Source organism: Clytia hemisphaerica, unplaced genomic scaffold (genome assembly GCF_902728285.1).
Source record: "Clytia hemisphaerica strain Z4C2 unplaced genomic scaffold, Clytia hemisphaerica genome assembly, whole genome shotgun sequence".
In the NCBI taxonomy this organism is placed as follows: domain Eukaryota; kingdom Metazoa; phylum Cnidaria; class Hydrozoa; order Leptothecata; family Clytiidae; genus Clytia; species Clytia hemisphaerica.
The window spans coordinates 333,032-348,803 of NW_027103722.1; the positions used below are offsets into that span (position 1 = coordinate 333,032).

At 37.4% G+C, this 15,772-nt stretch overlaps 2 protein-coding genes across 3 annotated transcripts in view; both read left to right on the forward strand.

Moving 5' to 3' along the window:
* The window catches only part of LOC136804575 (cytosolic endo-beta-N-acetylglucosaminidase-like), a 49,187-nt gene extending 34,474 nt beyond the window's left edge, over positions 1–14,713 (forward strand). Inside the window, exons 7-12 of one of the 2 annotated variants that reach the window (XM_067061173.1) lie at positions 1,924–2,032; positions 2,447–2,649; positions 5,264–5,446; positions 5,968–6,041; positions 6,242–6,279; positions 13,355–14,713. In XM_067061173.1, coding sequence (XP_066917274.1) covers positions 1,924–2,032; positions 2,447–2,649; positions 5,264–5,446; positions 5,968–6,041; positions 6,242–6,279; positions 13,355–13,768 — 1,021 coding nt within the window. In that variant the 3' untranslated portion in view covers positions 13,769–14,713. Of the gene's footprint in view, positions 1–1,923; positions 2,033–2,446; positions 2,650–5,263; positions 5,447–5,967; positions 6,042–6,241; positions 6,280–7,048; positions 7,175–13,354 lie in introns of those variants that run through there. The other variant, XM_067061174.1, reaches the window with a different exon arrangement.
* Positions 7,211–11,778, forward strand: LOC136804574 (uncharacterized). The gene is made up of 2 exons (XM_067061172.1): positions 7,211–7,529; positions 9,771–11,778. The coding sequence occupies exons 1-2, from the start codon at positions 7,390–7,392 to the stop codon at positions 11,740–11,742; spliced, it is 2,112 nt and encodes a 703-aa protein (XP_066917273.1). The 5' UTR covers positions 7,211–7,389; the 3' UTR covers positions 11,743–11,778.
* Positions 14,714–15,772: the final 1,059 nt, after the last annotated feature.

Below are 15,772 nucleotides of genomic sequence, written 5' to 3' on the forward strand. Positions count from 1 at the left end.
GTGTATAAAGCAAGATTGACCTGCGTACTTGGATTTCTTCTTTGCAACTACCTTTTTCTTTTTGCCTTCTGGAACCCAATCTTCGTCATCATCCTTTTTCCTTTTCTTACTTGTTTTAACCATTTTATCTATTTATTAAATTTCATTTCAATCTGAAATAATAAAAAGTATCTTTAATCGATTATAAATAAAACACGAAAAGCCAAGATTTTGTGGATCGATTATAATTGTCTAAAATTCAGCCAATCAAGAAAAACATAACCGTAATGTTGTTAGTCTGTCACTGCCACTAGTTATAAATATTGAGAGCATAATTTGATTGTAAAATATGAAAGTATTTCCCACACAAAACATGTTACAAAATCGACTGCACTGCATATAAAACGTGTTAATTACTGTGATATTATTGTGAAGAAAAAGAGATAATGGAGGATAATTATTATGATAAAAATGAAGTGATTTTCTCTAACCAGCAGCCCTATTCCGCCTTTGAGGGCCTGTCTTGGGACCCTACCCCTTTATTCTAGTTTGGGTTCAGTAAAGAAAACATTCTTTAACACTTCAAGTGATTTTGATCATTCAATGAAAAGATATGACATTTTTTGTATAGAAAATGCTAAAAAAGTGATTTTTTGAGAATTTTGAGTTCTATCTTTTCTTACCTTTAACTAATTAGGACCAGTATATAATTTTTTTAAATATATTTCATGTTAGTGAACTTTTGTGAACTATTTCAAAGCATTTTCAAGATATTTCGGCCTGTTCATCATGATATACGCTCAAAAATATAGATCACGTATGAAAATTTCATTTTTAGGTCTTCACCGGCCTCAAAGGGCCAGTTGTAGGTCCCCACTACATATTTTTGAAAAAAAATTTTTGCCATTGAATTTAACATATAATGATGAAAAACTCCTCCAAATTTCAAGCACAAAACACTATTAGATCAAAAGTTATGGCAGAATCAAGCTAGCCAGACCCCCCAAAATAGCGATTTTTTTGCTGTAATTTCACACCACCGAGCCACACATTTGGGCCTAAAAATAATATTAAGCTACCGATTTGATCTGGTCGACCAACTTTTTCCATAACTAGGATGTCTAAGGATACCAAAAAACCACCTTAGGATTACTCCCATTCCGGAGACGAAAAACCGAATTTTTAGGTCCTAGCTGACGGGCTATGTAGTGATTTCGAGGTTTCATAGCAAAAGTCAAAAAACTTCAAAACTCGATGTTGTGTTTTTTAAAGATTTCGGAGTATTTTAGGACATTTTGTCTGAGGGCTGATAAATCTGGGCTTTTCTGGACGTTTATAACACTCGTTTCGACCACAGAGGGGTTTTAAAGATTTGATAGAAAATTCTTTATTGATTTCGATAGTGGATACCAGGGCCCGCGCCACCGGGGGGCCGGGGGGCCATGGCCCCTCCACTTTTTTGCAAAGTAAAATAAAAAATTTCTCTTCACCTAATTATTTTTTTCTTTTCTGTGCGCGTGCCAATAAAAACGTTAGAACCTTTCTAAGAGGGGACAGATGGACACTTAAATTAGTCTAATTATACTATTTTGTTTTTAAAACAAACAAACTTAACAGTTTTCTTTCAGAAAATCAGAACAAAAAGGAAGCTGTTTTAGCCAAATAAGACCGGTCAAAATCGAAAATTTTCCGGCCCGTCGGCGCAAACCATGGTTGCAGTCGGGGGAAAATTTCGTCACCCCCTCAAAATGTTCGTCACTTTCCCCCCAACATTGATAAGGTACATACTTTACCCCCCCCCTCCCTCTTCCAATGTTACCGTTTTTTCCACCAAAAAGATTGATACGCTGGGATCTGGACTTGGTTCGTTGGGTCAAAGACTGTGAAAATATCCATTTGTGAAGTCAAGATTCTACATTAGAATTCTTAACATTTATTTTTTAGGTTTTGGGAGCTTTTGAGCGATGACCTTTATCCGCATTATATCAATCGGTTACCCATGGTGACAACATTCAATCGAGGCTATGGTCATTCTCTCTTCAAAAATGGAAAGGTAAAATCTTTAAGATTACAGTAAAGAATTGATACACAGAACAAACTATATAAGAACATAAGGCTTTGATGGCCAAAATATTAAGAACAAGCTAAGAACATTTTAAGGCTTAAAACTCAAAAAGTTAAGAACATCCGAACGTTTTAAAAATTTTGGATGTTCTTATAAAAATACGTGTAAATATATTGAAAGAAGTATTTTGCCGTTTTTTTTTATCATTTGCCTAGACTGGAGTCGTTTATAATGCGTGCAATACAGTAGTGTAGACGTGATATGATAATGCGGTATATTGATAATTTGTCGTCTAGCTTGCTAGACTACCATTTGCCCTAAGTTCTTGCTATAGAAGCCTATCATTTTTTATCATCTTAAACGAAATATTAAAAATATTATTTTTATTAATAAATTTTTTAGAAAATTAGTAACCGACCAATATCCAATTTAAGTCTGACCGACATGCAGCCAACGTTCCCAACCAACCGGTATCAAGTCATATCCGGATGTCCAATCATTACGGAACTTGCTTACAAAACGGACGATGCGTACAACGGAAATGGTTGTTTGTTTTTTTCCGGTACTTTTGAAGATGCAGAACAGACGAATGACGTCATGTTTAGGTAAGATATCCGAGTGTCTCCAAACAAGAAAATGTAATATGGTCAACTCTCGCGAATTCGCTAGTCTTGGGGCAAACCTTTTCCTCGTTTTAGAAAATGTAATCAGGGTTCAGACAGACCCTGGAAAACCTGGAAAACCTGGAAATATGATAAATTTTCAGAAAAATCAGGGAAACTCAGGGAAACCCAGGGAAAATTTTTTTTTTCCCAGTCTGCTCAGGGAAACTCAGGGAATTTTATTTTTTGAAGAATGAATGGAAAAAACAGATTTAAAAGTTTTTTTAGTTTTAAAGTGTTTATTCATATGCAGTATTTGTAGCTTTAATTTTTACCTTAGGTTACCATTTGATTTGTGTGCCTTTTGTTTAAAGATACATCTCTTTTGACTATGCTTATTTTTTATGGTTTGCTTGATACTCAGGGAAAAAATAGGGAAAAAATTGCTAAAATGAGGAATTTCTCAGGGAAAAAACCTTTGAAAATTGATTAAAATTCAGGGAAACTCAGGGAATTTTATTTTCGAAGGTCTGCCTGAACCCTGGTAATACACCCCTGTCTTAGAAACCCGGTGAGAATTGGTACAGGAATAGAATGAAGGATCTAAATATCAGCGTAGATGGTGGTGGAAAATGTCTTGATTTTAGTTGTCGGAGATTTCAAATTCGAAAATCCAAAAAGGATTTTGAAAATATAAGTGGACCAACCGGGTAAACGAAACCGATGTATTGAAATGAAGTTGAAATTAATTGAAGGTTTAAAATCTAAATCTACGCGACACTGACGTACACGTTTTTTTTTTTATTAGAACCTAGTTTATAAGAACATATAGGCTGAAATTCGTCGAAAAATTAAGAACATCTTAAGAACATGTCCAGCCTCAGTTTGGAAAAAAATGACAAGAAACTACAATTTTTTCCTCTTTTTAAGCAGTTTTAACCAAATTTAGGGGTGGATCTTCAAAAGTCAAGAGTCAAATATTGTCCAAATTTTGTCAAATTTAAGTGCTCTTTATTTTGTATCATATTGTCGATTTAGAGTAGTCTGAAAAATTAAGAACGCATTTAAGAACATTTTAGGCTGAAAATTGCTAAAAAAATAAGCACATCCAGGCTCAGCCAAATTTTAGGTGTTCTAATAAAAAAAAACGTGTATTGAAATTAAGTTGGAGTGTATTAAAGGGTTGGTCTAAAAAGCAGGGTAGCCAATTTGGGTAGCCAATTGGGCTAGGTTGTGGGGTACCTAAATATTTTACAGACCAGAATAGAAATACCGAAAATGAATGCATAGAACCACATTTTACTGACCAGGGAGCATGAATCTGATTGATACTTAAATTGATCATGTATGATTCCAAAGATAAACAAAGATATAAATTACCACGTGTTAATGCACGAGGAGTAAGAAATAGAGCTTCATTATAATAGACCTATTTCAAAAGACCTTTTGTACCTATTATAAGCTGCCATATTAAAAAATTTTAAAAGGAATTAATTGTTTGAAACATCTAAACATGATTTAAATTAAGTAATAGATTGAATAACAAAGGATTGTTAAGATATGACAAGATTAGAGATCATATGGCCCAAAGGCGATTCCAAAGCTATTATCATCGAATTACAGCTTCACGGAAATAACAATTAAAAACATAAATAAAATCTAAATATAAAATATTAAAAACTGTTTTGTATATATTATTTATTCGGGTCTGTAAATTTTCAAACGAAGACAAGAAGGAAGACAAAATGGCGCCAGGTCTCTTGAGAAGTAACAAAGTTCAGTACCTTTGGAAAAAAGGCTATTGTGACTGAAGTTCGAAAGGAATCTTAAATTTTATTACATGGAATCATTAACAAGATGTTGTAATAGTTATTTCCACATTAAACAGGTTTCAGATTTCAAAGGTTTAGGCAAAAAGAGGTACCCCATAACCTAGCCAAATTGGCTACCCCATTGGCTACCCTGCTTTTTAGACCAACCCTGTATTAAAGGTTTAAAATTTAAGTACAGTTGTCATTTGTTTGCAGCTGTTTGGTTTAAGGCCTGTTTCCATCGATCGCGCGAGCGTGCACGCTAGGCCGAAATTCTTAAAATAGATTTGGCCCTCACACTCGCGACATTTTTTTGTTTACTCAGCAGTTTTTCTCTTTTTGGATTGGTTGAAAAATTATCAATTGAGATGTGCGCTCCTGTGCGCTCAAAAAAGTTGAAAATTTTCAGCGTAGAAAAGAGCACAAAAGCGTACAAAAGCGTACGCATTTGGCCTCACACTCTGCGCGATCGATGTTTGATTTCCATCAACAAAGAGGTGGACTCGAACACAATCTGTATATTTACATTTTTTTGTTTACTGAGCAGTTTTTCTCTTTCTTGATTGGTTGAAAAATTACCAATTGAGATGTGCGCTCCTGTACGCTCAAAAAAGTTTTCAGTGTAGAAAAGAGCACAAAAGCGTACAAGAGCGTGAGCATTTTGTGTACAAGAAAATTTAATTCGTGACGTCAATGTGCTATCTTAGGAAATTTTGGCCTAGCGTACATGCTGGCGCGATAGATGGAAACAGGTTTTTAGCGACAACAATGAATAACATTGACAAACAAACAAACTTCAATTTCAGGTTATTCAAAACTGATTTACGTCTGACGAAAAAAGAAGCATCGCAATTAACCATTTTGCTCACTTATAAGAACAATTCTGAATACCATGCTCAACCTAAATTGGTATTGTGTCGCGGAGATGGAGACAAGATGGTCCTTGATTCTTATGATACGATATCAGTCCAAAATAGATGGCAAATACAGTAAGTTACGCGACCCGATCGTTGAAATAAACAGACTGTAACCTCCCTGTGAAATTTAAATCCTAGGTAAATTGTTAGCTTTGAAATGGCACCGATGAAAATTGTGTGCGGACCGGATCTCAAAGAGTCAAATATAATTGTAGTGGTAGTGGAGTCTCTTTAACTGGAGAATATAACTTGAATGTCTCCTTAATTCGAATAAGTATTGTATTCCGGTACCTTAAGTTCTTAAATCTTACTTCATATTTCGAATAAATTTGTGTTCCACTTGAACACACGAGTAGGCTCCATTGCAGCGGAACTGGAAACTTTAGTAAGAGTGAGCAATGGATCCTACAATCCTATAGCGAGCACCTCACTAAAAACCGGGATTTTTCATCTCGTCAATTGCGTAAAAAAACGCGGGTGACGTCTAGTATAGGCTAACAATCCTACGATTCGAACAAAAACTCCCGTGTTCGAGTTATAGAGACTTTACTGTTTTTCTTTTTCTCTATCTGGTTCACTTCCATACATTTCAGAGAACATCGTCATAAGCTTAACCAAGATATCCATATTAAAGAAATTCAGCTACATCTACAATCCACAAATAACGGTAAAGTAATAGTTTTCTTGTAGTTTACTTAAGAATTCAATTGAACTTGATGTCAATGCAAAAAATAAGCCAGCTGCTCAGTCTCCAGATATACTGAAAACAATTGCATGTTTCTCAAAATTTCAGTATGAATTTAGGTATAGTTTTGCAGTCATAGTTAGGTCTTATTTTATAACTTATTTTTTCGCTATTGATTTCAGGGCGTGGAAGATTTCAATTCTTACTTGGCGAATTTAAGGTATAGATTTATTAGAGAAGCACCCAGCGGACCCTCGACTCCCGAAACCACGCAATTTATTTTCGAAATTCACGCATTCACATAAAAAGTTTCACACAGACACGATTTTTCAGGAAATTGGAAAATCTTTGGGGAAAATCGGGAAATCAATGGAAAAAAGAGAAAATTCACGCATTCACGGAATAACCAAAAGTGGATTTTCACGCAAGTTTTTCAATTCACGCATTCGCGCACTTTTTTATTTTTACAATTTTCACGTATTCACGCAACCGATAAAGTCCACTCATGCAAACGGCTGGGGGCCCCATTAAGGATACTGATGCTATATTGGTGTCCTTTGAAGGTCACAATGTAAACCCGGGGTGGGGGTCTTAGATAAAATGGGTGCTGGGTATGTGCGAGCCATAAGGGTTATTTCACCTTATTTCATACCCTCGAAAGTCTCTCAATGGGGTAAAAAAAAACATTGAAAAAAAATTTCCTCATTGTAATGGTCCAAAAATCATGAAATTCAAAATTCCTCCTCTCAAAGGGTCGTGATTTTTCAAAAATCGAGTGAAAATCGATAAGAACTTTGAGAACGTCTCTCTAAGGGTCCCAAAAACGCCAATTTTTCATCTCTCTAAGGTTTGATTTTCAATTTTTTGCTCGGACATACCCGTCACCTCGCAAACCTAGTACCCCCCGGAATAAAATTATTGTTGCCTTAGAAACATAGGCAACCATTTTAAAAGCTTATTTTTCTAAATTATTCTTTCATCTCTCGTAGCCAATGGAAACATTTCCGATGTAATAAATTACTCAAATCAACTACCATAATTTCGCATATTCTCACATGGTTAGGAATGAAACAATTAACTTTTAATCTATTTTCTTAATTTATGCGCATTGGTTAAATATATTTGACGTCAAAAACTTTATATTCAGCCAAGTAATATATTTGACGTCAATTCGACAAAAAACATCTACAAAACAAGTTTGCAGACTGACAAATCTTTCTCTGGGTTTCTTCACTCAACCAACCAACACACATCTTCGCACAGCAAATTTTTTGTTTTGTTTACTTTCACACAAACAAATTTTGTTTACTTTCACACAAACATAACAAATATGAGAAACACAAGCGCCGCACAAAACAAAAAAACATTGGTTATCCCTTCCGGCTTTCAAGCCATGTTGGAAGCATTGGCTCGCGACGTCCTTATTCAGCAACCGGCCGACGTCGAAGAATTTGCTGCGACTTTCTTCAGGTAGATTTATGATTTTTATTATCTCCTTATCTTTCTTTTTATCTACATTGATTAGATTTTGAGCTGCTTGAATAAAAATTACGTTATTTACCGCAGCATTGTTGCACAACAGATGCTGTTGTATATTTGTCATTATCTTGGTTTCTGCACAGGCACCTAAGGCTAAGATTCCCACTCGCAGCGGTTCACTTGACAAGTAAACCAACCTTCGTCAGGGACAACTCATGCTATGTGAGGGGAATCGGGTAGCCAGTTCAAGATGCTGAAGGGGCGCTCTTGGGAAGTGTCTATAGTTTCAAAAATGGGCCTCAGAGTCTCCTGCAATTCAACCAAATAGAAATTGAAATAGAAGCATAGAAAGGCTTTAACCGACGTTTGCTTTATAGTACTAATCTTACTTCTTAGCATTCAAATTCTACCAAACTCATAAACAATCATAACTTTAATCTCTTAGTCTTAAGTCTTACACTTTCCAAGCTTGTACACACTTATCACCCCTTTTCTTTTAAGCCCTTTGATTTTAATATTTATCAATTATTTTATTAAACAATCTTGTATTTTATATGTAGCGAAAATTTGGCCTTCGGGCCTGATGTTACTTAAATATATAGATAGATAGATTATACATAGCTATAGTTTGATCTTCTTGATACATGTATAAACCCAGAAAACCCAGGTAGACCAAAGCTTTCCCGACTAATGAAATAATGATCAAAGCAGATTTATTCTACCAGTTTAAGACTTTAGCCCCTCCATCATGTTCGTGTCCACTTTTTACAAGTTATGTGCCTAATGTTGTTGTGCTTTTTGGCCCAGCGTAGCGAAAAGGGCCTTTCAAATAGAAGTGTCTGTGGTTTGTGGTTTGTGGTTCGGTTCGCCAAAAGTTTGCGATAACAGCGTCTTGTTTTTTTTTCAATTTCATAACTCTTGATAGACGGTGATATACTCTTTCGGTAATGGTTCTTTCAAAGTAAACAAGGGACGGCGCACAATATGAGCATATTTATTTTTCTTATAAGCATATACTTTATAAGAATCAAATCAATAACTCTTGATAGACGTTGCAATGGCTTTTAAATAACCTTCAGTGAATTTACTGAATTTATGAATACTGTCATGACCAATTTTGTTAATTTCAACACCGTTCTATAACAGTCTAACTTCCTCGGTGATTTTAGTTTTCAACCTCATCAAGGAGAGCCTCTTCTTCTGCCTACATATTCATAATTTTAAGTTGCTGGGCCTTCACGCCCCACGGGCTTCTTGTTATGTCTATTGATCACCTGGGGGCAAGGTTTTAAACCCTTGTACTTTTAGAATTAAAAATGTGTTTATTTCTTTGTTAGTAATTTGTTAATGTCTCATTTCTTTTTTTTTATTTGTTTCTTTGTTTATTTTGTTTGGTTGATTGTTTATTTATTTTCTTTATTGTCATTGCTGTTGTTTTCTTTATCTCGTCTTTGTTCTTTGCTGGTCCTATGTTTGTGTTTTTTCTTACAGTTGATTCTGTCTAGTTCGATATTTAGAAGGGACCAATGATTTTCTTCGAACTAGCGAAAGGTTCGAAAAGCTTTTTGACTCTCTTTCCATTCTAACAAATAGGGATGCACCAATAGGGCATGGAAATCTCTTATTTTGGATAATCCAAGGCCTTTTTTGATAATAAACCTTAAATTTCTGTAAATTTTAGTCTATCAACTCACAAACATTTTTTACTTCTGCCGGGGTTGCGACACCAATAATATTTTCATATTTTTGTGCTTCCGACAGGAGTGGAAAACAAGTATAGTGACTGCTATCTGACTATTACGGAGCTTCTTTCTTTCCGTTACATATATAAAAGCAAAAAATTAACTTTGGGAACGCAGTCAGAAGTGAAACAAAGGATCCTTAACTATCTAACTGCTGGTAGGGGAGGGAGGGGACACTCTTTAACACTAGATTTATGGAGCCACTCTTTAATGAATGCAGTGACAAACTAACATTTTCATTCATTTTCGATCTATCTTGATATGTTTCTATCTTCTCTTTTCTTTTAATTTGGAAAGATTATGCTATAGATTATACCTATACTTTTTAAAGTCTAATGCTCAAGGTTTTGCACATTATAACCGTGTATGTTGATAGAATAAACTACTCTCCTGCACGGTTACTTCTTTTAATAACATATGATTTATGTAACTAGCCATATAAAAACCTTGTTCAATCAAAAATTCACTGATACTTGTTTTATCATTTCAGTCAACGCGTTCAGTCACGATGCTGTAAGGGACCATCTGCTACCTGCGACAAGACCTCTCCTTCATGTACACGCACAGCCACAGCTGAGACTACCAACAGTCAAAAATCGGTCGAAACTTATAATGCTCCCGCGACATCCATCGTTAAGATGCAAGACTTTGAGTCCGATCTAGCTGAAATGGCTACTAAAGACTCGGGATGTTGTCCCTGTGCTGGTCAATCAGCGGCGTCCCCACCTTGTCAATCCGCAGCCGGAAGTGTTGCTTCGGAAGTATCAACAACATGTGCTTCTAAGAAAAAGTCATCCGTTGCTGCGGCGCTTATCGAGGCACCTTCTAAAAAAGATTCGGTTGCCGTGAAAAAGTCATCCATTCAGGTAGCGAAGAAACAAAGTAGCGTTGCTGCTGCTAAAAAATCTTCAATCAAGACTGAGCGTAAATCAAGCACAAAAGCTCGTGTACTAAGCGGCACTGCTACTCGATCCACCGCTTCTGTTGAGAAACAAGCGAGTCCTGCTGCATCTAAGACCACTACCAAGGTGAGCCAAGCTAAGGTTACGTCGTCAGTTTGTTCGCGTAAGAGCTCCGTAATGGCGAAAACTGCTTCCGTACAGTCCCGTAAATCAGACATCACGTCTGCACGCAGCAAAGCCTCGACTGTAAGTCGAAAGCAACCACCCACGCCAAATACAAGCGTCCAATCAGTCCGTTCAGTCAAGGATAAGATGTCCGCCCAAGACACCGCCCAGCTTCTCGCAAAGGCATCTAGCCGACTAGTAGAAGATGCTTTGAAAAATGTGTCATCCAAAACTCAAGAGGAATGTAAATTTGAAGAGGATGCTGTAATCGTTGAGGCAGACATCTCGTGCCCTCAGATTGTTGCAAAGACTTCAGCCCTTGCTGAGAGTCCTGCCACAGAAGCAACCCACACTGAGGTCCCTGAACCAGTTACCGACAGCCAAGAGCAGGCCATCGAACCTAAGGAAGCTACACAAGAGGCTTCTCCTGAACCAGCTGCAGATGGCCAAGAGCTTGCCAAACCAATTGAAGCTAAGACCGAATCTGCCGCCGCTGTTTCTACTGAACCAGCTAAAATGACTTCCTCAGCACAAGCTGTTGAAACTACACAAGATTCACCTACTGAAGCCAGCCAAGTGTCTGAATCTGTTCCTGAGCCTGCTGCTGAAACTGTCTCAGCTGAGGCTGAACCTAAAGTCGTTGAGGCTACTGAACCCGATTCTGAGGCTTCCTCAGAGCCAGCAGCTCCTGCTGAAACTACTGAAGCAGCCCCTGAACCCCAAGAAGCAAGCCAAGAGACTGCTATTGAATCAGAAGCCAATGCTGAATCTAACCCCTCAGTACCAGCTTCTGCTGAAGTCAGTCAGGAACAACAAGCTGACGGTACCCAGGCCGATAAGCCATCTGAGACTCCCGTGGCTCAAGAGGAACCAGCCGGTGAATCGGTTCCCGAATCCACCCAAGAACCGACTGCTGAGAATGTAGAAGCCCCATTAGAAACATCAGTGGAAGCTTCCCAAGAACCAGCAGCTAACTCTGAACCATCCACTGATGGTGTACCTGAAACCTCTGGTGATGTTGAAGAGTCTGTATTAGAAACAGTGGGGGCCATCCCTGCTGAAGCTACTCAAGAACCATCTGCTTCTGAACCAGCTGCCGCCCCATCCATACAGGCTTCTCCTGAACTGGCTACTGACGGTCAAGAGCAAGCTTCTGCCCCTGTTGAAGCTACCAAGGAACCATTTGCACAGGAAGCTGCCCAAGAGCCAACTGCCCCGCAACCCTCCCCTGAATCAGAGGCTACTGAAGCTAACCAAGAACCAGAAGCTACTGCTGAAGCCAGTCAGGAGCAACTAGCTGATGCTAACCAGGCTGATACCCCACCTGAGACCGCTCAAGTGACAACTGAAGCTGCCTCGCAAGAACCAGCCCCTGTCAGTGCTGGATCAGCATAAATCGCCCCCCCCCAGAACCCTTTGTACTTTAAAGATTTGAATCATTTGAAGAAATATAAACAGAAAGAAAATACAATCAAAACAAATTTATGCTTGAATCTCTGTTTCTATATTCCCAGTCTGTTCCTCTAAAGAGTAATTCCCGTGATAACCAAAGAGGAATGTAGGGGTGGGTGGGGGTTGTGAAATTGTCGTTATTTTTGTCTATTTTTAGTAATGCAGGATTCTTTAGATAAACCCCCTCTAATTTTATTGCTATCATTTTAAAAGTCTTTCCCATGATATGATGAGAAAAAATCTTAAACTACATTTCTCTTTTATCTACTCCGGAAAATAAATAATATTCTTGATCGGTCTAGACGATTATGGCGGTATACGGGAAAAAATCGGCGGGAGAGTTTCGAAGAAGACGTTAACTCTTTTCGGCAAAAAAACCCGTTTGCGAATTTTCTTCGGCTTTGGGCTTTTTTCTTAGATAGTGATTCGTCTTAGACATAACATAGTCTATGATCGGTCGTGCATGCCAGTTATCGCAGTATTTAAAGACAGTCCCTGTTCCACAGAATATGTCGAGGGGTGAAATAAAATGTGTATGATATTCTGTTGACTTTATTATTACTGACATTCTCGGGTGCTACATCCTGTCCGCCCAAAAACGACCAACGCCCATAAATTCCTCCGCCCATCCACCGACTCATGAGACAGCTTAACTTTTTACAGAATTTTTGTCGACTTTTTGACTTTTCTAGTTTACGGATTGTCAATTTAAACTTCTTTTAAAAAGTGTGAATTAAAATAATTACCTAAAAGATGGATTATTGGTATTGAGAGGTATTGGACCATCTGAAATATTTTTCATACGAATTGTTGATACATCTAAAGCTCATTTGAAAAAATCTACATTTTGTGGAACAGTGACTACGGTTACAGTTTCTTTCCTCTCGCTCGCTCTAGCGTTTTTGGTACCTAGAAAACTTGAACATATCTCCTTTTGAATCTAAGGTTGTAGAAGATGAATTGCTATTAAGTACGAACCAGAAAGGTACTTACAAAACATGTTATATAGACATACGCATTTACGTGCCATAAAATTGGTAGAATTTATATCCCCTGTCAACGCGCCCATCACGATCATTAATAGTGTATTTTAAATGAGGCCTGGATTTGAGTGTGGATGTGGCAAAACATTTATCGCGAAATTCGATTTTGGAGGAAGAAGACGGCGATGACTTATCATAAAAAAATTCATATTTGATGTTACAATTTTGTTGTTAAAGTTTGTTAATGTGACTGAAATATGTCTTGGAATCGATGAAAAATATCAAAAACATTTTCTCTGTAAAAAGAATCCTTTTGTAATTTCTCAATCGCGAAATTAAATTCCGTGAAACTCTTGAAATCGGCTCATTCGCGAAATTAAATTCTGCGAAATCTGCCATTTTGAGACTCTGATTCGCGAAATTAAATTCCGCGAAAATTTTTTCCCGCAAAAATTTCTTCCCTTAAGGTATGCAATTTATCCCTTCCATTAATTTTGCCAATTTCTACTATAACTTTTTCCCGATTATTGGTCTAACATGCTAGACTGATAAACAATTTGTCTGACTTTCAGATCATTGATGCTTCCGAACGAAACTTGGATGCTGAAAAACCACCCACCACCCAACTTACTATCGAACACAAAGCTCTAAACAAAAATGCAAATGACGAAACTATTGAAATCGAAATTCAGCTGTCATGGCAAGTGGACGAAAATGCCCGATCGTATAATATATTTTGCCTAAATGCGTCCGCATGCTGTGCTATTCAGGATATTACGGGAAAAACTCATAAAATTGATTCATCAAAAACGGATTTTTTCATCGGCCGCGCGTTCGCAAGTCACTATCAAATCGGACACTTTCTCATTAAGAAAAATTCGTCTCCACGTCGAGAAGTGAAATTCCAAATTTATTCGAATGATGGAAATGGTGACACAAAACTGTATTGTGAAAATATTATCAGAATTGATCAACTATTGGTTTAGACGATATATGATATTACAGTGGAGTCTCCATAACCTGAACCTCTATAACGTTGTTTCAACGTTCACAACGTCCATATAACCTTAAATGAACGTTGAAACAACGTTGTGAGCCAGCTGGGAAGTTTTGTCGTCCCTTTGGTTAACAATACCGAGTTTATGTATTTGCACTTTTGAGGACGGTAGGGTGACTGAAGCGATTTGGAAAAACCCACAATTCCGCCCCGCAAAATCGAGGACGGTAAAAGTGCTGATTTACCGTCGTCCTCAGCTGGTCAGGATCTACTCAAATTAGAACCTTGCCATCTCCGTCGCTGAAAAACACACATACATAAACTCGCTAATGCTTTATAAACTCTAGCACTCAAAATGTCCTTAACTCGAACAAACTTGTGTTTACCGTGCGTGTTTGAGTTATAGAGACTCTATTGCATAATCAGATCAAGTGATACTTTTCACTTTAGACAGAAAACAGAATCAAAAAGATATGTCACCGTGTACACATTTCATAAAATAACTTCAATTTTTGCGGGTCAGAGCTGATGTTGCCTAACTGTATGGCGTATTTGTATGTATTTTTCTACAGAGGTATTTATATTATCTTTTGTAAGTATTTCTTCAGTTTTTTACAGTGCTCGATACATAAGTAGAGCGATTTCAGTCAGGAGGAAAAGACATTTCATTATTCTGCTACTCACAGTTTCATGCCGCCTGAAGATTGTCACCAAAGTGGCATGCAACTGTCTGTAGCAGAATAATAGTGTCTTTTCTTCCTGACTATTATCTTTTGTATCAATTCTGATTTTTTATCTGTATCTTTCTATATGATTTTTTGTCATTAGCCCATTTTCCGAAGCCTATGTTTTTTGCCTATTAACTATTTTTCAGATTTATAAATTAAATTATTTCTAGTGAAATTTTTAATAATGCCGAATAATTGCACAACACACTAAAGCAACAGTTTTACATTTTTATATGCCCGAATTTATTTTAAATGGCCTCACCCACTAAATTTTCCGACTAGAAAAAGTTGGAATTCGACCCCCCCCCCCCCCCCCCCGCCATAAAAAATATCTATCCCCAACAATCCCCATCGAGTTTGGGTCTGTTATTTTTACCCCCACTGGCGGCTGGATAAAATCTTACGCGGTGCCGGGGGGAAGGGTGATGCGCCGTGGTGACGGGTATTTTCGAGCCAAAAATCGAACCCTCTTAGCTTACCCTTGTAGAGAAAGAAAAAATTGGCGTTTTTGGGACTTTTTATAGACTTTTTATATTTGGGATTTTTTATAGAGTTTTCTATAGAGGCTTTTTCTTAAAATTTTTGTTCATTTTCACTCCATTTTGTCCAAATTTTTGAAAATCGCGACCCTTTGAGGCCTTTGAGAGAGGAAATTTTGATTTTCGTCAATACCATCACCGTTTGACGTTTGATTTAGACTAGTAAACTAGTCGTTGAAAACAGACCCATATACAAAAAATTCAGCTCAAAAAAAAAAAAGAATCGAAGAGGTGAGGTTGCGTGTCTTTTCTGAATTTCAACGACTAGAAGCTTCTTCCCTCAAAAAACGTTGTTTAATTTTACAACCTTTTTTAGGTTTTTGAGAATCCATCCAACTTTTTTGACTAAATGATATTTCATAGTATTAGTAACATTAAACAAGGGAACATATAAATAAATGAGTATTTCCGAAAACACAATAAACAGAAAGAAAAATAAATGCAATCCCGCACGGGTCAGCCATACAGAAATGTCTCTCCTTACGATTTTAGAGGTGAAAAGAAGTGTTAAAAAGGGACCCTTATTATTATTATGATGGCTCGCACACATACCCGGTACCCATTTTGCTAAGTACCCCCCACCCCCAAGGGGGGATGACAACTATTACTTCATTCTGTACATTCCCTGTAGTCTTTTTCGTTTTTCTTTTGCCCCCCGCCCCCCGCCCCCCACTGGTAAAGAATGAGGGCGTCTAAATGGCGGGCGGGCGGGCGATCGTGGGATTA

Bases quoted from the DNA above. Each gene is read 5' to 3' on its own strand.
- LOC136804574 (XM_067061172.1), top strand. From the start codon at position 7,390: ATGAGAAACACAAGCGCCGCACAAAACAAAAAAACATTGGTTATCCCT. The intron at 7,530-9,770 runs GTAGATTTATGA...TTATCATTTCAG, and splicing joins TTTGCTGCGACTTTCTTCAG to TCAACGCGTTCAGTCACGAT.